Genomic DNA, 20,941 nt, shown 5'->3' on the forward strand with positions numbered 1-20,941 from the left:
TTAATTGTGAGACCAAACCAAGCAGACCCACGTGACAGAATAACATTTCTGAAGAATGCTAACCCACCTGTCTGTCACTAGTCCTCTGCTGCAGCCTTTTCTTGCCTCTGGGAGAGGGAGGAACGAGGGAGGTGGGTTTGGAAAGGCTGGCAATGAGGGCATCCAGCACATATTATAAATGTTAAATTGTTTGTCGGTTTATGACATTTGCTGAAATCTAGGGTTTCAAAGTTGTCCTTTAAAAATTGGAGCACACATTCGCTTTGGCAAGGAGCCTAAAGGTCAACTTGTTTCATGTGACTGATCTCTCCAGAGCAATGTTATAACAGCCTGAGCTTGTGGACCTGGGCAAACATTCAACGAACGTTATTGCTCTTGATGCTCTCCACAGAGGCCTGGCTCTGTGCCATACGAGTCAATGGGAGCTCTGCCATTGGCTTCTAAGCCATAATAAGTGCATAGACTGTAAGCCCCTTGGCACAGGCACTATCTTTTTATCCTGTTTGCACAACATCTAGCACTGTGGGGTCCCATTCGATTCTGTATTAATCTGCTGGTTGCACCCTGCTCAGTGCCATAGTAACACAAGTAATAATAGTCATTTGAGCTGGAGTTCTTCAGCTAGTCACCCAAGTGAGGAGGGTTTGACCTTAATATTTTCTCCCAGTTCCCTCCACCAGCTATTCCAGCACTTCAGGTTATTTTCTCCTGTTATTCTTGTCTGAATATTGGACCTGAGTCAACTCCTACTGAAGTTAAATCTTTCAACTGACTTTATTAGAACTTGGAACTGGCCTTTAAGATTGTACGTTCTTTTGAGCAGAAATTCTGCTTTGATTTAGAGTGTCAGACAGCTATAAATAATCGTAAAAAAACCCTGTGACTCAAGGATATCTGGCAGATGCCAGCTTGCAGAAGGCACAGGGCTACACAGGGTGACTGAAGATCCTCTGCACAGGGGCATCAAAATGGGGGGGGGGGGGGGGAAGCGACAGGGAGTCCTGTCGCTTTTTGCAGACCCTCAGGGTAGGGTTGCCAGATGGCTGAAAGAAAAATACCAAACACTCCCCCCCTAAAAAAAAAACCATCAGGAAAAAATTTTGTTGAAGGGAAAAAAAAGGGGGGGGGGCGGGACCAAAGTTGTTATTGCACATGTCCAGTATTGTCTGATTTTTTTTTACTGGACAAAGCGCACAAAAACCGGACTATCCGGTACAATACCGGACACCTGGCAACCCTACCTCAGGGTGAGCAATGGGAGAGAGGGGAACAGAGAGGAGTGTGCAGGGGTAGAGACCTGGGGAGAAGGGATGGTGGGAGTGCAGGAGCTCAGGAATGGGGTGGCAGTTTGGGGAGAAGGTGATGTAAGGGCTGAGGCCTCAGGGAAGGGGAAGTATAAGGGGCAGGGCCACAAGGTGCCAGTACATAGAGCCCTGCAAATCTGAGGATATCTGCGTTATATTGATGGGCATCTGCTAGGGTTGCCAGGTGTCCAGTTTTGAACTGGACAGTCCAGTATTTGAGCTTTCTGTTCGGGAAACAAATTGAGAAAATATCAATGTCCGGTATTTTCTAAACGAGATGTAATGTAGATTGTGATGTAATGACAAGTGTGTCCGGTATTTTTGTTGAAACCATCTGGCAACCCTTGTATCTTCCTCTGCAGATGTGGATGTGGATGTCCACAGCTCATTTTTTGCAGATACAAATGCAGATACGAATACAAATTTTGTATCTAGTACCCTGCAAATTTGTGGATATCTGCTTTATATCTGCAGGTATCTGTATCTGTGGATATGAATGCAGATACCCATGGCTCATTTTTGCAGAGATAGATGTGGAGAGGGCTACAAATTTTGTATCTGCACAAGGCTCTACCAGTAGCTCCCTCACTCTTAGGGAGCTTCCGTCACTCCTGTCCTTGCATCTGTCAACTATCTGATGGTTCTTCAAAAATATCATGTAAGGTCTCTATTAAAACAGCGTGACACTTGTTGTCATTGTGAGATGTCTGTATGGAAAGTACTTGAAGCACTCTGTGTATATACAACAGTTATATTCTGTGCAATGTGGCAACAGATTTGCACTTGAACTAAAAAAGGAAATACATCTCAAGTACATAGCTGTCACTGTTTTCTATCCCAGAGCCTACCTCTGGCTGGCAAAGATGTGCTTTCAGCCCCATCTGCAAAAGTTGCTTCTGCACTGTACCGTAGAGAAAATCTATTACAAATTGGACCTCCCTGGTCCAGCACCCTTGGGTCCTGACCAGTCCCAGATGAGGGATTTTGCTGGACTAGGGAATGTAATATCTGCCCCTTTCACCCCCGCTACCAGTCCCCTCAGCCCTAGACTGGCCATCAGCCTCCTGGCCAGCTCCCCCTCTCCCCACTGCCAGCCCTGCTACTCTGTCAGTCTTCCCGCCCCCCCAACACACACCTTCTCTGCTAAGTCAGGCAGCCTAGCTCACCTGGCTCATGGCCCTGCCAGGCAGCCCAGCTGTGTTGCACCTGGCAGCCCAGCTGTGGGGAGCCCAGCCACTGGCCCTCTATCAGGACTCTCTGGTCCTGGGACATCCGTTGCCCTTCTAGGCCACTGGTACTGCTGGATCAGAGAGTCCCGGTTTACAGAGGTTCAACCTGTAGTATGACAGCGAACAAGCCCATTTAGGGCTTTTTCTTTCACATTCCTTTTGTGTTACAAGTTTTGGTTTCTTAAGCAAGTTTCTACCCAAGACTTATGGGACAAAGATATATACAGGCCTTTCTTTGAATCTCCTTTCCATTTTTATTAAGAGCCTTTGATACTTAATGGCAAGTACATGAAGATGAATAAGCTGAAAAACAAAGCTTGGGACAAATAGGGCTTACTTAATGTTGATACAGGGTCCCAGAGCTAAAATCTCCCAATCTTGTAGTGGCACTGAAATGCTTTAGAGCTTGATTGGTCCTTGAATACAGTGTGAAACTGCAACCAGTGAAAATTGCTCACACAAGTTACTTACAATACATCCTACCAACTGCATAGCTCCTCTCCGGGCAAGCTGTTTCCTGCAGTACCGTTCCTACAACTGGGGCGGGGGTGGAGGTGGGGGAGAGCAGCAGTGGTTGGAGCTGGTTCCTTCCCCCGTAAGTCGTATCCCACCTGTGAGGCTTGCTCCCCGCCCGCCTCGTAGGAAGGGGGTGCAGAGCTGGAGTGCCAATGAGGACTCCCCACTGCAGAGGGAGGGCGAGCACCAAGCCCACAGCCCACCTGCAAGATGGTTATGGACCACTAGCGGTCTGAGGACCACACTTTGCAAACCACTGAATAGACCAATCCCATTTTTTGGTGTACACCAGGCTTTAGTGACTTGCAGCCTCTATTATCGACCTGCTGTGCTGAAGTCGGCCAAAAACATGTTTGAAAAGCAATTAGCAGCCTGTGAAAAACAATACATTTTACTGTTTTAACCTGATTCTGGCCTGCCTGGAACATGTTGAATTGGCATTTGTGATCAGTGAAAAAAAAACTATCTTGATATGCCAAGTCAACTGCACTCGCTGCTCAGCAGCTGCTACAGGCAACCTTGTCCTATGGAGAAGCTGGGTGAATGTGCTGGCATTAACAACTGAACAATGTAAAAGCCTGGGTGGACGGAAAAATTTTCTTGTCAGTAAATTGAAGATTAAAGAAATTGTGTAAGGACAAAAAAACAGTGTCCATTTTCTGGGATATTTAAGAGTCCACTGAAAGTTTGAAACACAATTGTATTTACATGATATGGGCCATCTGTGAAATAAGTGTTGTGTACTATAGTAAATCCCAACATTTTCTTTAAAGCTACATGTTAAACCCAGAAGGGTTTAAGACTCAAGTTATGGAATAGCAACCCTTTCAGATTCACTTTCTTCTTCAACAGGATTTAAGGCCATATTCCATTGACTAAAGGGCTTAGTCCATTGTAGGAAATGCTCAGTTGGTAACAGGAGCAAGCCTCTTGTAGCATGCCGGACCTCAGAGAAACTTCCCGATACTATTTAAAAATGATAAACCTACGATAGAAATAGTTCTTTCCTTCTTCCAAATGTAAAGTTATGCTGCCTGCCAACCCAGGAGGGCTACCTTCAGTCCTGGACCGGTGACAGGTTTAAGGTCCTATAATGTGTGACTCGTCAGAGATATGGATGGGAAAGTTATATTGTCGTTAAAAAGAGATTTTCAGCTGCTTGCTGTAGTTTGTGGTGACACAGGGGTAATGCCACGATTCTGTGAATGCAGAGTTGGGTTTCTGTAGTGGTTTCTTCAGTTGCTGAGTTGCTGAGCAATTCCTCTTTTCAAAAAGCGCTGTGCTTCTCATGAGTCTCTGGTCGATTGTTTTAATTCTTTTGCTTCGTTGTTGGAGTTTTGCTGTTTGTGTTTAGTGGAAACAGTACTCTCAGGGTATGTCTACACTAGCCCCCTAGTTCGAATTAGGGTGGCTAATGTAGGCATTCGAACTTGCAAATGAAGCCCAGGATTTAAATATCCCGGGCTTCATATGCATGTTCCCGGGCGGGCGCCATTTTTAAATCCCCTTAGTTCGAACTGACTGCCCGCAGCTACACGCTGATTTGTATGTCTTGCTACTAGTAGTATGGAATGTCTTCAAAGCACATCTGAATCTTTTCACTCTATACTGTGGGTCCAGTTCTCACGACTGTAAGGTCCCATGATGCTGTTTTGGCTGCAAAAGTCTATAAAGAGGAAGGAAATTGCCTTGGGAATAATTCCTGCATAGGGTCTCAGGCAGCATAGAGCTGATACAGGAGCTTTGTGGAAGCCTATTACCAATCCTATGTGATGCTGATGACAACAGGGGAAGGTGAGGGCAGGGAGGAGGTGAAGTAAGAGTAAATAATACTGCTTTTATTCTCTGCTTTCCAGAGTCCATGGAGGGAGGGGAATTCTTTAGAGGCAGAGCATAAGTTGGAGCACCCTTGAGGTTGCGCTAACGCACACCAAAAGCTGATTGCCCCAGGATATAAAGAGCAGAGGGACAGACTAGCTGAAAATGGAATCCTGGGTGGAGCAAGGGACAGAGTTAGCACTGATAACTCGGTCATTGACTTTCAGTGTGACTTTGAGGAAGTTGTTTAGTTTGTTTGTGTCAGTTTAGCCATCTGTAAAACAGGTATAATAATACCCAGTGTAATAACTTCCCTTGATGTGTGCCAGTTCCAGGATGTCCTGCACTATTTCATGATTTGTGTGACTACTGAAGTAATGGCATGTTCCAAAAACATAATGCCCTTATTTTTCCTCACAATCGCTAGAGGTTGATAAATTTGTTCTGACACTTCAGCTTATTCATGTAAATAGAAAAATTATAGTGTACTGACAACACCAGACACCTTGAATTTCATCGGAGAGTATGGGTGATTGGAGAGATAACGATACAAAGTAACAGAAGAAAAATGAGCACACTTGTAAGGCACATCAAAAGCTGTGACTTCATTTCTGAAGTTTAGATACACTACTTTAAATGCAAACCTTACTTTTAAGAGTATTAGTGAACACTGCTTGGCATTGTGAAGAGGGGGAAGCCCTGGCAAATATAAGTAGTATAGTTGGCTACCAAAGAAAATTTGTAGTTTGTTGCATGCACTTTAGTGTCTCATATCATATTGTTTTGTGGATTTGCAAGACTTTGACATAGCTTACCCTGTAACCATGAAAAAACACCTTATAAAAAAAAGTACAGGCAACCCCTGCACTTACGACCTATATGGTTCCTGGAGAACTGTCGTAAGTCGAGCTGTCGTAAGTCAAACCCTTATTTCCCACAGGTGCAATGTTATAAATGGGGGTTTCGTTCCTGGCCCGCTTTGCCTCCTGGGAGTTGTAGTCCCCAGCGCACCAGGCTTGAGAGGCCACGCTGGGCTGGAGCAGGGCGGTTGCTAGGGACGGGCCGCGCAAATATCCCAGGCCCACACCGGTGTTGATCAGGGCCTTGGGCAAGGCCCCAGTGTGGAGGGGCACCAATTCAAACACCACTCACTTTGCCTCGTGGGAGTTGTAGTCCCCAGCACGCGCAGGGTGCCAGTTCAAATGCTGCCCGCTTTTCCTCTTGGGAGTTGTAGTCCCCAGCTCGCCAGGCTTGAGAGGCCCCACTGGGCCAGAGCAGGGTGGTCGTAAATGCAGGGGGTTGTAAGTCAGGCGGTCGTAAGTCAGGGGTTGCCTGTAGGCCTCTGGAGAAAATCAAAGGATGGCAATGTAGCCATGATACCAATCTTTCACTATGAAAGAGTCAGACACTTCTAGTTACAAAGCTTACCCTGTGCCCACGAAAGCTCATGATACCATCTACATGTTTTATTAGTCTATAAAGTGCTACCAGATCATTTGTTGTTTTTTAAGTTTATCCTGTACAGACTAACTGGGCTACCCCCTGAGCTTCTGTATATGCATACAGTAAGGCTATGTCTAGACTGCAAGCCTCTTTCGAAAGATACTTTCGAAAGAGCCTCTTTCGAAAGAGAGCGTCTAGACTGCACGTTGAACTTTCGAAAAAGCGGCTTGCTTTTCCGAAAGAAAGCATCCAGTGAGTCTGGATGCTCTCTTTCGAAGAAACTCTATTTACATTGAAGAACGCCTTCTTTCGAAAGAGGAACTTTCGAAAGAAGGCGTTCTTCCTCGTGAAATGAGGTTTACCGCCATCGAAAGAAAAGCCGCGTTCTTTCAATTTAATTTCGAAAGAACGCGGCTTGAGTCTGGACGCAGGGGAAGTTTTTTCGGAAAAAGGCTACTTTTCCCGAAAAAACCCCTGAGTCTGGACACAGCCTAAGAGATGTACCCTATGTATGCAAATTTCATTTTTCTTAGACTAGACACTTAACATGGAACTAACTGGCTTACTCATGGCAAGATTCTTCAGTACTTTGGCTATAGTTAACATATGTCTTTAAATTATTAGGACCTGGCCAATAACCACCTGTCCACTTACCTGGTAGATTTACCTTTCCGCTGCTCTTGGTTGATTTGTTGTGTCTCTTCAGGGCAGTGCCCGAGTTGTCTTTAATGTCAGGCCCTAAGCAACAATGAGCGTTCACTTTTTAAACTTTACATAACTTTTAGGTTTTGTGGGACATGTACCAAAAAAACCTTACATTTTTTTATGAAAATATGTATGGAAATGTATTGTTTTGTTATCTTATTTAGGGAAAGCATAATCTTACTAAAAAAAAGAGAGAGATGAATTACCTTTGTATTGAAACTTGCCACTAGAATTCATAGATTTCTCACAAGTCATAGTTCATGACAGAATTTAAAATTGAGGTGAGTGGGCAGTAATGATTGTTCGAAGAAAAAATGTTGAGACAGAAAATAAATATAGTAAATTGAAGGATCAGGAGGGAAAGTTCCTTTGCTTATGTTAATGTTTGTAATAGGTACCTAGCGGAAAGAGGATATAAATTTTGCAACAGAGTTCTCAGAACTATAGAAAAATTACTAATTTAATCTAGGATATGAATAGACCAATGTTCAGTTCTGGATGGGACTATGTTGCCAGAGCTTGTTATAAAAGGTGTCTGTTTATTGAAAAGGGCACAGTCAAAACATTCTTAATAATGTTAATAAATTGGTAATCGCCTCCCCTCCAGATTTATAATAGAACATTGGAAGTTTGAAATCTGGTTCCGTATTAAGAAATGTCTAGCCACAGTTTCCACCCCTACTCCATTGAAATAAAATTCTGTCTGGTTGTCTGTCTAAACTTTTTGCTCTATCACTTATGTATCATAGTTTGGGAGAACTGTATGGTTGTTCACAAGTGCTTAGTTAAAGACACTGATTTTTTTTTTCTTAAAGAGCACTGACACCTCTTTTTTAAATAAAATAGAATGCAAGCATACATAGACAGAATTACTGTACACAGATAAAGAAAAATGTGTTGGTCACACTTTGGGCCAGTAGGGTTGTCACTTCTCCAGGCCTGGCCTGGAGTCTCCCAGAATTGGTATCAATCTCCTGGTGACTATTGAAAGCAACTCTGGATATTTTAATAGGATATTTTAAGAAAATGACATTGTCACATGGGAAAAATTTTTTCCTGGAAGGGCTTCAGTCAGAATTGGCAATCCTAATGATTAGTGAACCCTGTGTCTTTAAGAGCTGAAGCAAGATATGAAGAGTTAAATGGAAATCTTTGTCCAGTTCTTACTTTTTGTGTGTGCGAGACACATTATAGGATATTTGTACTCTCTCAGAATATTAAACTTTTCTGATTTGTAGAATGTCATTTAACAGAGATCTGCGGCTGTTGACAGATCAAGAAGTTTAGTATTTCAGAATCTTTTGGCATGCAGTAAAGGTAATAAATACTTGAGGTGGCGTATGTTTGATCATGAGAACAGGTGTTGTTTCTGAAGGAAAGAGGATGGAAACTTAATACCAACAAATGTACAGTAATACTTGCTCTGATTTTTCCACTTCAGCATACAAATGACTAAACTATTTCCTGTGGCCCTATCGTACAAACCATAATTTTGCTTGTTTTCCTGGAGTAAATGATAACACTGTTAGTTTATCAGTGTTAGTTTTGATAACAGCACTTATAGCTAATTAAGGCAAGATTCTCCCCTCATTTTCTATCTCAGCAGTGGCACAGATTTAACTGAAGGTTTGCCCTTTGGTCTCAGTATTAGAATTAGAGACAAACTATACAGTCATTGATATTTATGCAGTCCTAATGTAAAGGAGAACAGAAATTGAAACTATGGTCCTGATCTTTCTCAGAGTTACTACACCTGTGTTATTCTAAAGTAACTAAATTGACAACAACCACAGATAATGCAGGATTTATGCTGTAGTAGCTATGAACTGAAGTCAGTCCTGTGTGCGTTACATGGAAAAGCTTCACTGAAAAATAACTTGTTGAGATATTTAATTCTGAATTGCTCTGAAACTGTCTTGGTACTGAACCCACTGCATTTGAAATTCTAGTATATGATATTTCTGTAAAGCAAAGGCCACGTCCCTGTTGAATAATCAAATTGCTCAGCTGATCTGGCCTTTCTGGAGCCTGCCCAGGCACATGTAGGATGACTGCTGTCTGGATTCTGCTTCTTCCCAGGTTTTTCTACAATGTCTCTTTGCAAACATTTGTGTTACTGGGGGTAGATAACACTGGCTGTAGTGGCATTAGATTAGTTGGCCCTGGTCTTTTTTCCATTCTGCTGCTTTGGTGGTGTGTTTGCATTCGCCCTCTCCTCTCCTACTGACAGTGGTCCATGTAGACCAGGCCTGGGCAAAATATGGCCCACCTACTGAATCCAGCCCACGGACGCAGCGGGGAGTCCCAGGCGGGCTCCCCTGCTTGCCCCACACGCCACTCAGAAGAGTGGCTGCAGGGTCCTTTCTCTTTCAAAACTGTGATCCCAGAGGGGAGGGGTGGGGAAAGCTTCAGATGCTGCCCCTGCCCCCAGCACAATGCCATTGGCTGGGGGAGCTGCCTGTTCGAATAACAAGGAGCACACAAAGCACCATGCTCTCCCTCCCCTCCAGCTCAGTTATTCACACAAGCACATGGCCCTGCAGCCTGTGCAGGAATGGGGCAGGCAAGCAGGCTGGCTGGCTGGTTGAAAAACGTTTTAAGCTCTGCAAGCATTTAGCTCTGCAGGCAGGCAGTCTGCTGGCTGGTAAGTCTGCTGGCCAGAGCTTGCCTCTGGCACTCTAGTTCATCCCTTCCCCAACCCTTTGCTGCCCCACTCAACATAACCAAACCCTCTGTCCCCTTCCCGCACCCATGCCCCCTCCCAGATCTGGCACCCCAATTCCCTGCCCCAGCTCACAATCCCCTCCTACCTTCGGTTACAACCCAACCTCCTGCATCCAAGTCCCTTTCCCTAGATCACAAACCACCCCTGAAACCTAGTCCTTCATCCCATACTCCACACCTCCTCCATTAATATAATGTCATGGAAGACTGCGGCCCTCCACCACTTTCCAAAATCTTTGAGTGGCCCCCCCATCAAAAATTATTGCCCACCCCTGATATAACCATTCATATGGTTCTTATACAGGTTGGACCTCCCTGGTCCGGAACCCTTGGGACCTCAGTGGTCCCAGATGAGGAAATCTGCCAGTCCAGGTAAGGTCCCCTGCCACTGGCCCCCTGAGCCTGCCACCCCTTCTTGCTGTTGGCTCCTTTGGCCCAGCTGCTGGCTGACACATCTGCCCTGGCCATGCTGCCAAACCTGCTGCTCCAGCCCCATTGCCAGCCTGTCAGCACGCAGCCCTAGCCCCGCTGCTGGTGGCATGTGTCCCTGGCTGAGCTGCCCTGTTCCAAGCTGGGTTGCCGTGGCAGCACCAGCCCAGCTGCCAGCCAGCACGCAGCCCCGATAGGGCTGCCGGCCTGCCCCAGGGCCCCCAGCTGGGTTGCCATAGCCCCGGCTCCACTGCTGTGGTCCCTGAAGGGCTTTCCCTGCTGGGCTGCTGCGTCTCGGCCTTACTGCTAGCCAGGCTGCTGTGGCCCTGCTCCCACTACTGGGCCAGCATGCAGTCCCAATCTGGCTGCCGTAGCATAGCCCCACTGCCAGGCTGGCACATTTGGGCTGCTCCTGCCCTGCTACCATGGCCCCACTACTGCCACGGGGCTGCTGAGGCCCTGGCCCTGCTACCACCAAGCCTCCTTGTGAGCAGGGCTCTCAGCTGCTGGCCCACCTGCCCTGAGGCTCTCTTGTTCAGGAACATATATGGTACTGCTAGATCACAGATGTTGCTGGATCAGGTAGTCCCAGTTTAGGGAGGTGCAACCTGTTCTAGGTCTTTTCCATGGTTATCAGGACATCAGCATAGTTGCTTTGTCAGTATCGTACAATGCTTTCCCTCCCCTCTTTTGTGCCATATCACCTGTGATAAGACCTGTGTCGGAGAGAGGGAAAGCCAGTGCAAAATAATGCCCTTCAATCCACTTAAGCAAGAAGGCTAAATACTGTTCTCGTTGGATTCCACCCTTATGGGCTTCCGCAGTATCAAGATTTGGCCCTGAATGCAAGGCTGATGGGCGTCTTAATTGTTATGAGGGGCTTGCATTGGCTCTCTGCACAGAGCTAGCTCATCCTGAGAGAGGATAAATAAGAAAAAAGTTTCCATCTGGAAACAGGATCTAGGATAACTTGAATGACTGTCTTCAATGAAGTTTCTTGCTTGGGTGAATTTTTCCATTAGCATTTGCACACCTTGGAAAATAGTCTTTTAGGTTTTATTTTTTTGTTTACCAAGCAACTAATGAAGTTGGCAATTAAAAAGGGCTTCCTTAAGAGAATGCACACAGTTTGCATGCCCTCTAACTCTCCCTGCAAGGTCTTGAGACTCTCTCTTTGAGCCGGTTAGGGCACTTTGTTCCTTTCAGTTTCTCTTTGTCAACCTCCACTTCCTGGCCATGCTTCCGTGGTAATGAAGGAGATTTACTGAAGGCCATTCTTTTGTTTTTTAAACAGAACAATTTGAATATGTCTATAGGAGTTAGACTCTTCAGGAGCATGTATGATAGAAAAGTTGACAAGATTTACCTGTAACACTCTCGTCTTAAGATATTTTCTTTTGTCATCTGTGCACAGTTACAAAGACTTAATTGTGGGGACCTGGGACTTGGCAGAACTGTGTGTAAATGAAGTGCTTTTTTGGAAGCTGCATTGCCTGCCTTCCAAATTACAAAAAAAAAAAAAAAGCATTTGAACATATGTCAGTGGATTAATTCATTTGACTACCGCTTTCACCTTTTTTTTTTTTTTTTTTGGTGGGGGGGACATGAGAGGAGGTTGGTTCTGCAGAATGGAATTTTAATTGCTTGACCACAATTATGAATTTGCAGTGCGGCAAAAGGGCATGATTATTAATTAGTACTGACTACAAGGTTCTCTGGCACTGGGTTGTAGCATCAACAGGATGAGTTTAGACAGCTCCAGACTGAAATTACAGTCTTCCAATACATCTAGTTATAATTATGTAATGACTAGATTTTCAGTCCCTGTGGATTAAACCACGTACTAAGAATACACACTCTGGTTTCTTAAAGAAAACGGTAGAAAATTAATGAGATGTTAATACTTCATGATAACAGCTGCTCTTATATACTATTCAGTGGCTTTTCCTATCCCTTTTTACTAAGTGCTTTTGGTTTGGTCCATTGTAGACCTTAGATTAAAAAATAAACAACAACCAAACATCTCAGTGATTTCTGCTGCTTCTTTCAATCACTATTAGAAACTTGTGTGTCACTGTATCTGAGAAGAAGCACCATCTCTGGTATTTTCTGTTCCTAACATGGAATTTATCAGCAGTCATTACTTTCTCTTTTTTCTATTAATAATCAGTATTTGTATTCTATATTATAGTTTTTGAGTATTAGGGGCCTAACCTTGAAGTGAATGGTAAAACACCCATTGAAGTTAGTGGGTATAGGCCCCTTTGATACCAGAGTATGAAACAGAAATGATTAGGCCTATAATGTATATTACCATTATTCTAGTCATAGTTATGCCCATGTGACCACATTAATTCAGTGGACATATTGAATAGTGGTGCTGTATGGATTAGAAAGACACATGATACAAAAATATGATATATACATAGTGTCAAATTTTGCCATCCATTACAAACATGAAACCTTCTTTGTAACATGCCATCATTGTTATAGAGAAGGGCTATTCGACTTTGGAAGCTCCAGGGGCCACAATGATACTCACAGCACATGCTGGGGGCCACAACTTAAGTGTGGTTTCATGTACATGCAAATATATATGCAAATATATGCAAATAGCTTATTTCACAATGACGGGCATAAATACAAAGATTAAGGCAAGACTACATAACACACAGGCCCCATTTAAGTCAGTTCTGCTGATATTAATAAAATGTAATATTTACCCAATTTCCACCCGTATGACAGCACTATTAATGAGCAATGACAGTCCAGGAATTTAACTACTAAAACGCATATCAACAGAAGACCGTTATATTGACTACTTTTTTGTTTGGGGCTCAGTGTTGATAGCCCTGTTATAGAGAGACAAGTTGGGAGAGGGAATATCTGTTACTGGACCAGCTTCTGACATGAGAGAGACAGGTTTTGAACTACACAGAGCACATTTTTAGGTCTCAGAAGCTTGAAAGCTTGTGTCTCTCTCCAATAGAAGTTGGTCTGAAAGCTATTACCTCACCCACATTGTCGCTCTAATATCCTGGGACCAACAGAGCTACAATATATCATTTTTATAGGCGTGCATTCTCTCTCGCTCACTCTCAAAATATTTGAAAACACAAGAACATTAAATCCCCCCTGGAAAAACTCTCTAGAACTTGAATAGGTATGAAAGCTCTGTGTAGTTCAAAACCTTGTCTCTCTCATGTCATAAGTTTGCAGATGATACCAAACTGGGTGGGGTTGCGACTTCTTTGGAGGATAGGGACATAATTCAAAATGACCTTAGCAAGTTAGAGAAATGGTCAGAGGTAAACAGGATGAGGTTTAATAAAGAGAAATGCAAAGTGCTCCACTTAGGAAGGAACAATCAGTTCCATACATACAAGATGGGAAGCGACTGTCTAGGAAGGAGCATGGCAGAAAGGGATCTAGGGGTCATAGTGGACCACAAGTTGAATATGAGTCAACAGTGTGATGCTGTTGCAAAAAAAGCAAATATGATTCTAGGTTGTATCAACAGGTGTGTTGTAAGCAAAACTCGTGAAGTCATTCTGCCGCTCTACTCTGCACTAGTTAGGCCTCAGCTGGAGTACTGTGTCCAGTTCTGGGCGCCACATTTCAAGAAAGATGTGGAGAAATTGGAAAGGGTACAGAGAAGAGCAACAAGAATGATTAAAGGTCTAGAGAACATGACCTATGAAGCCAGGCTTCATGAACTGGGCTTGTTTAGTTTGGAAAAAAGAAGATTAAGGGGGGACATGATAGCGGTTTTCAAATATCTAAAAGGGTGTCACAAGGAGGAAGGAGAAAATTTGTTCCTCTTGGTTTCTGAGGACAGGACAAGGAGTAATAGGCTTAAAGTGCAGCAGGGGAGGTTTAGATTGGACATTAGGAAAAAATTCCTAACTGTCAGGGTGGTCAAATATTGGAATAAATTGCCAAGGGAGGTGGTGGAATCTCCCTCTCTGGAGATATTTAAGAACAGGTTAGATAGACATCTGTCAGGGATGGTGTAGACGGAGCTTGGTCCTGCCTTGAGGGCGGGGGGCTGGACTCGATGACCTCTTGAGGTCCCTTCCAGTCCTATTATTCTATGATTCTATGATTCTATGAAACCAAGAGTGTTCTGCAAAAACAGGATTCAGTAGAAATTGTAGACTTTAGACTGTAGACTTTAGATCCTCACTGTTCCTTCTACAGTTTTTTAAAATCATCCTATAGAATTCTTTGGCAGAGATGTAATTCTCTATCAAATTCAGTCAGTGGATTTTTTTTTCTTTTTGTATTAAAGTCTGGGATTTTCAGAATTACCTGTGGAAATTAGATACCAATCTCCTTTTGAAATTTAAGGGAGCTGAATGTCTACGGGAGTTTAAAACTACCAGACAGATGCTACAGAATTTTTCCCTCATGGGAATTTTCTTAGACTGCACTGCATTTGGTTATCAGATCACTGGAAAACATGTTGTTTTTCTAACCAGTTCGCCTGGTAATATATTTCCCTTCAGCCTTTTCATAGAGGCTTGTGAAATAGTGCAGCAGCTTGTCATGATGTCACCATTACATTGCATGGAAACTCATTTGGCAGCAGTTAGGGAACAGTCTTTGCTTCAGTTCCCTATCTTGGGAATTAAATTCACATTTTACTGTTCCTGCTTAATGTTTAGATTCCGATCTAAATGTTTAACTTCAGCTTCAGTTTTTTACCCTTTTCTTAATTTTAGTCCTGTTGCTTCTATGTGCACATAGCTCCCGTTGAAGAGTGTGGGAATTGCACTGATGTAGTAGTTACAGCATTGGGCCCAAAGTTTTGTTTGGCAACCAAATGCTGGCATATCACTAGTACACTGTTTAGTAACCTATTGGAATTTACTTTCATCAGGTAGTTCGAAAAACTCTGGTTTCAAAATAATCCATTAAAAAAATACTTAGGCCATGTCAAAACTAGAAAAATTGTTTTTTTTCAAACCCTTGACTGACAGAAGCATTTTCAACAAAAGTGATAATGTAGATATAGCCCTTATCTACAGCCATGGAGCTGCATTGCTGTAGCCCTTTTCATGAGGATGCTCAAAGCCGATGAGAGTTCTCTTGTCAGTTTAATAACTCCTGCTTCCGTGAGAGGCAGTTGCTATGTCAGCAGCAGACACAGCACTATCCATGCTGGTGCTTAGGTGGGTATAATTTATGTTGTTCCAGAGTGTGGATTATGTAAGTGATCTGTAGTGTAAACTATGGTTATGGCTACACTAGGGAGCGTACAGCAGCGCAACTGCATTGTTCTTCTGCCACTGTAAGCACTTTGATTAGGTCAGTGTAATTTATGTTGCACAGGGAGGTGGCTTATTCACGAGGCTGAACAATCTATATCATTATAAAGGTTAAAAGGTTACTTGATCATGGTCTATAAGCACCTGCACTGGAAAGAGAAAGGCCTGATAGTAGGCAGCTCTTTTATCTGTCATGAAAAAGATGTGGCGAGATCCAGTGGTGTCTTTTATTGAACTGACCATTATTGGTGAGAGAGACAAGCTTTCGAGCTTACACAAAACTCTTCTTCAGGTCTACTTCACCCACCTCATCTCTCTAATATCCTGGGACTAACCTGGCTACAACCACTCTGCAAATTCAAACCTGAAATAAGGTGCAAATTTTCAGTAAGGAAGGTAGTTAACCTTTGCAACAATTTATGTGGGGATGTGGTGGATTGAACTCCTTAAGTCAGTGGTCCCCAATCTTTTGGGACTGCTGGGCACCCAGGGGCAGGGCCACTCACACGCCGGGCACCAGGGGGAAGGGCCACTCACGTGCCGTGTGCCTCGGGCTGGCGCCGACCCTGTGCCGCACACCCGGGGCCGGCACCACGCTTGTGCAGCGCGCCCAGGGGCCGGTGCCGCCCATATGCCACGCGCCCAGGGCCGGCACAGACCTTGTGCCGTGCACCCTGGGGCGGGGCTGCCCATACGCTGTGCACCCAGGGGCCAACACCACCCAGGCACCACGCACCTGGGGGCGGGGCTGGCCCTGATCACTCGGCGGGTGCACAGAAATGGCCCGGCGGGCACCATGGTGCCCACGAGCATCGTGTTGGGAACCACTGCCTTAAGTCAAGACAGACTGGATGCCTTTACATCAAAGCTGGATTTTTTTGTTTTACAATATTCTGTAGTACAAAAAAGAAGTTATGGGCTTGCCCAATAGAAACAATAAATAACAATAATAATTGTAAGAATTCACATTGGACCTATGAACTTATTGAGTGTTTGTTTATTTGCTTTTTTTAATAGTGAAGTACATGCGAGAAGCAACCCCGTATGTGAAGAAAGGTTCTCCAGTTTCAGAAATTGGGTGGGAAACTCCTCCACCTGAATCTCCTCGGTTGGGAGGTGTATCTTCTGACCCACTGTCGCAGCTTTCTCTCTCCATCCACAGAGACAGAAAAACAATTCCACTCAAAATGTGCTATGTTACACGCAACATGGCTGTGTCAGATCCAGAAAACAGGTAAGCGATGGCTTTGTCAAGGTCTAATAGTAGGCATTAGAACATACAAGTGAATTTGGGCCCACCGCTGCGGGGAGGGCATAGGGGACAATTGCCCCAGGGCCTGGCAATTCAAAAGGGCCTGGCGTTCCCAGTCGCTGCTGCTACTGAGGGAAGAGCCCAGGGCCCTTTAAATCGTCACCGAAGTGCCATGTGGCATGCTCTGGGTGGCTCTGAGAGCTGGATGCCCCAGCCCTGCCTCTTGTGCCTGAGATTCTCCCCCTTCTCAGGGTGTGAAGCAAGACCAACCCCCACCTTGTTCAAGGTCCCGGTTAGTCTATTGGCTCCCCTGGGTCTGTTATGCATGTCAGAGCTATTAACTATGAAGTTTGAACATTGTGAATGATAACACTGAGGATACGATTCTTTGTTATGTCTGTATATTTCTGGATTGTAACTCAGATAATAATCTGGCCCTTGGCTTTTACAAATTTCCTTCCATGTGAGGATCTCCTATGGTACGTCTATACAGCAGAGTCATTTAGGAATAAATCCATTATTCCAAAATAACATTATGCACCATCTACACAAGAAGGCTTTTATTTCGAAATAAACTCAAAATAATGGGCTTCTTATTCCGACTTCCTGTAAACCTTGTTGTACGAGGATTAAGGAAATCAGCAGAATAGCAATTTATTTCAAAATAAGTGCTGTGTAGACAGCATAGGTGAAATTGGGTAGCTTATTTTGAGGTATGAGCTACTGTGTGGACATACCCCAAATGTTCTGAAACACTTAACAACAAAAATTTGAAAAACAAAGATTTAAAACAAGATTGCTGTGATAAATTCATTAGCATTTGGGGAAAATGCTACAAAAAAAGTACAACCAAATATTTTTCATGAGAAATACACAAATTAAAACTTTTGCTTTTAGTACAGTGATACAATTTTCTTGATGATGAAGAAGAAGAAGAATCCACACTTACTAATAACAGCGTCAGATAAATAAGATCAGACGGGAAAGAACAAAGTTGCCCTTTTTTTCTAAGCAGTGTAATTTCCTTGTCTGTTAAATGCAACTCTGCCTGCAGAAGGAGAGAATGAGAGAGAGGTTACATTTGAGTAAATAAATGGGGATTTTCAGTGGCTTTCTGTATTTTTGTTTTGCAGTGCTAAAAATAAGATGAGCTGACTGGCCCTTATTTATAACATGTGTGGAACAGCTGCATCACACCAGCACACTCAATGATTGTCTGTATTAACAGCTGCTAATAAAAAAGAACCAATAGAGTCAGTGAGGGGGTGGAAATAGAGACTGATTCTTCTATTTAAACAATGGGCTTTTTGTTCTTCTCTAGAATGCAAGCTTTTAAAGAAGCAATTGGAACTCTTTTGATTCTCAGCACTTACATATCCGAGGGACTGAAAGTTACTTTTTCTGAGTTAGATTTCCATGTGGAATAGAGAGATGGGGTTTGTGAAGGGCAGTAATTCCCCATGTGTTTGGTTTCTGCTGGAGACACTTCCATCCTTCATGATGGCTTGAAGGATGCATGCTCCCTGTTCTCATGTATTGCATCTCAGTAAGGTTCCAGTATTTTGCAGTACTTTTTCATTTTCTCTGCCTCTCCTGTCCATTTCTAGCTCCATTATTTTTCCTTTATGTTTTCTTCTTCCTTTTTTGTGTGAATTGCTCTTGTGGTTCTCTTCCTTTCCTGGCCCCAACTCATCAAAGAGCTATTGACAAGGTTAATAGTAGTCAATCATTAGAAAAGAGTAGTCCAGTTTGCTGCAATAACAACCCAAAGCACCCTAAAATGTGCTTAAAAACCACATAGCAGAACCAACATCACATGGTTCATGATGCTATGTAAATACTATAAAATTGTGGTGTCCAACCAGTTCTGAAACAGTCGCCACTATAACGGCTACTGCTATAGCAGGGGTGGGCAATAATTTTTTACGGGGACCACTTCAGAAATGTTTGAAGTAGCCCCAGGACGCTCTGGAAGGGGTGGGGCCAGGATACTTCCCTGCTTCCTCGCCCTCAGACCATGATTGGTCTGGGCGTGGGGGACCGTCTGAAGTCTTGTCCCCCCCATCCGCCCCCGCTAGAGAAGTCCCCTAAGTGCCCATGCCCCTGGCAGTAGGAAGAGTCTTCACGTGCTCCCCCTTCAGCCCTCAGGCCAATTAGGGTCTGGGGCGGGGGGGCACACAAAATCTCCTCCTGCCCCGCCTGGCACACGTGGCACTTCTAAGCATCGCGTGCTCCTTGCAAGGCAGGAGCAGGGTGCAGGAAACTTTGTGCACTTCTCCCCACCTCCAGGCCCTGATTAGTCTGGGAGCAGGGGAGCATTCCTCCCACCCTGCCAGGAGTGAGTGGTGCTTCTAAGCGCCGTGCGCCCTTTCTAAGGCGGAGGAAACTTTGTGTGCTTCCCCCCCACTCCAGGCAGGATCAACCCTCTTGGCAGGCTGAACCTGGCCCGTGGAGGCCCTTTTGCCCACTCCTGTACTATAGTGAACTAGCCACACTCAAATAGCCAAGTAGACACATGTGGCTAGTGTGTTGGACACCACAGATAAGTTTTATCCACAACAGAAGATGGTAGCAATGTGTGCAGTTTTTGGTATTGCTAATAAATACCATGTGGGAGAGTCATGTTGCTTGTTAGCATGTCTTTCTGTTCTGGTTGCTTTTGTTTCCTGTGGAAACAGTGACTTCTGATTTTTACTGTAGGCGAATATGCAAAATTTCACACTACTCTGTGCTGGATTTTTCCATACAAGCAAACAGTTTTACTGCCACTCTACAAGAGCAGTGAAATCACAGAATATTGTGGGTCACGTAAGCATAATTTTTTTTTTAGAGGTCTGAATACTAGAACTGAAGTTTTCTTTACTGGAACGACATCATAATACAGGTTAGAAGATGTACGCTTTGTAGCTTAGACCAGGACAGTAACTTGATTCCAAAACAATCTTAAAGACCATGCTATATAACAGCATACTCAGTGCACTACTGTTTTATATAACACAATTCCCTAATACACATGGATCCTATAACTGATGATAGAACTTTAGTGTAGTGTTTATAATAACAGAATCAGCTGGCTGCCAAAGCTTGCATTAAGGCCCTGTCCATCCTAGGACTTGAAATTGTGTTTGAAATCACTCTTAAATATGGCTAAGCCCAAACAGGGTTGTGAAGAGGTCGGTGTCTGCATACAACATAGTCACAGTTGTGCAGTAGAATCAGTTTGTAGATCAGCAGGAGGCTGGACTATAGCATGATTTCTGTTGAATTGGCATTAGTTAGCACAGTTGTTCCCCTGTGTTGAAAGAATCTAAACAAATAAATACCTCATTTAAAAAAAATGGAGATGGGCCTGAATCCAGAAATTTGAGTTCTAGAACCAAAATTCCCCAGACATGGAGGAGGTGCAAAGTTTGGTTTTCTAGTTTGGGCCTGTATGGGATCTTTCTCTCCCTCTAGGGACTGCACCATGTAAAGAGGATCATGAGTCTGTGTAATGGAACTGTTCTGTTAGCACAGCAGTAAAGTTGCATGCTTTACATGCAGAGGTTCTGGATCCAACCTTGCAAAAGATCCAGGGTGTTGTTATAGGCCCATCCCTAATGTTTCTGTAGATTGGTTTGGCGTTAGTCTGAGGGGGTAGGACAGAATTTTTAATAAATACAAGCATTGTGAAAAGAGAAACTGCAAAGAGCATTTTAGCTCTTTTTATGCTGGTCCAGACACAGAAACCTGTGTTATATTTTAGGCTGGAATAAGCTAGGTTGAGGTAGTTATCACTGCAGTCTGTTGTTTGCCTTCACTTTTATTGGCAAGTGTCATATACAATAGCAGCACTAAAGATTGATGTCAGACCTCAAAGGAAAAAGTTCTCCAGTAACTCAAGACGGGGAAAAGTTACTATTACTGCTAAGCAGTAAATGTTTCTGCAGCACAACAAACTTTCTCATCAATTTCTGTTGACATTGTTGAGGGGAGAAAAAGAAAAATTGTTCCCTTAGATGAGATTTGTTTTCCTTCTACATTTAAAGCCTCTTTTGCGCCTGATACAAAAACACTTACGGACTCAGTGTGTGGAAGACATGACATATGCTGGATAAAATGACTGATGAGGCCAAGCTGCATCAGTTCAGGTTTATGCTGTTTTGCATTGACTCTAAACCCCTGCTTGACATTTATCCAACTAAACAAAATGTGCTCAACCAAATCCTTCAAACACGGGTGCACATGAGTAACTTTACCCGTTGGCAGCAG

General features: G+C 43.8%; 1 protein-coding gene across 1 annotated transcript in view; it reads left to right on the plus strand.

Annotated features, from left to right (window-relative positions):
* The window catches only part of SNTB1 (syntrophin beta 1), a 214,034-nt gene that overhangs the window by 75,732 nt on the left and 117,361 nt on the right, over positions 1-20,941 (plus strand). The window contains exon 2 of the mRNA XM_006137515.4: positions 16,456-16,672. Coding sequence (XP_006137577.2) covers positions 16,456-16,672 — 217 coding nt within the window. The remainder of the gene's footprint in view (positions 1-16,455; positions 16,673-20,941) is intronic.

This window comes from Pelodiscus sinensis, chromosome 2 (genome assembly GCF_049634645.1).
Source record: "Pelodiscus sinensis isolate JC-2024 chromosome 2, ASM4963464v1, whole genome shotgun sequence".
In the NCBI taxonomy this organism is placed as follows: Eukaryota; Metazoa; Chordata; order Testudines; family Trionychidae; genus Pelodiscus; species Pelodiscus sinensis.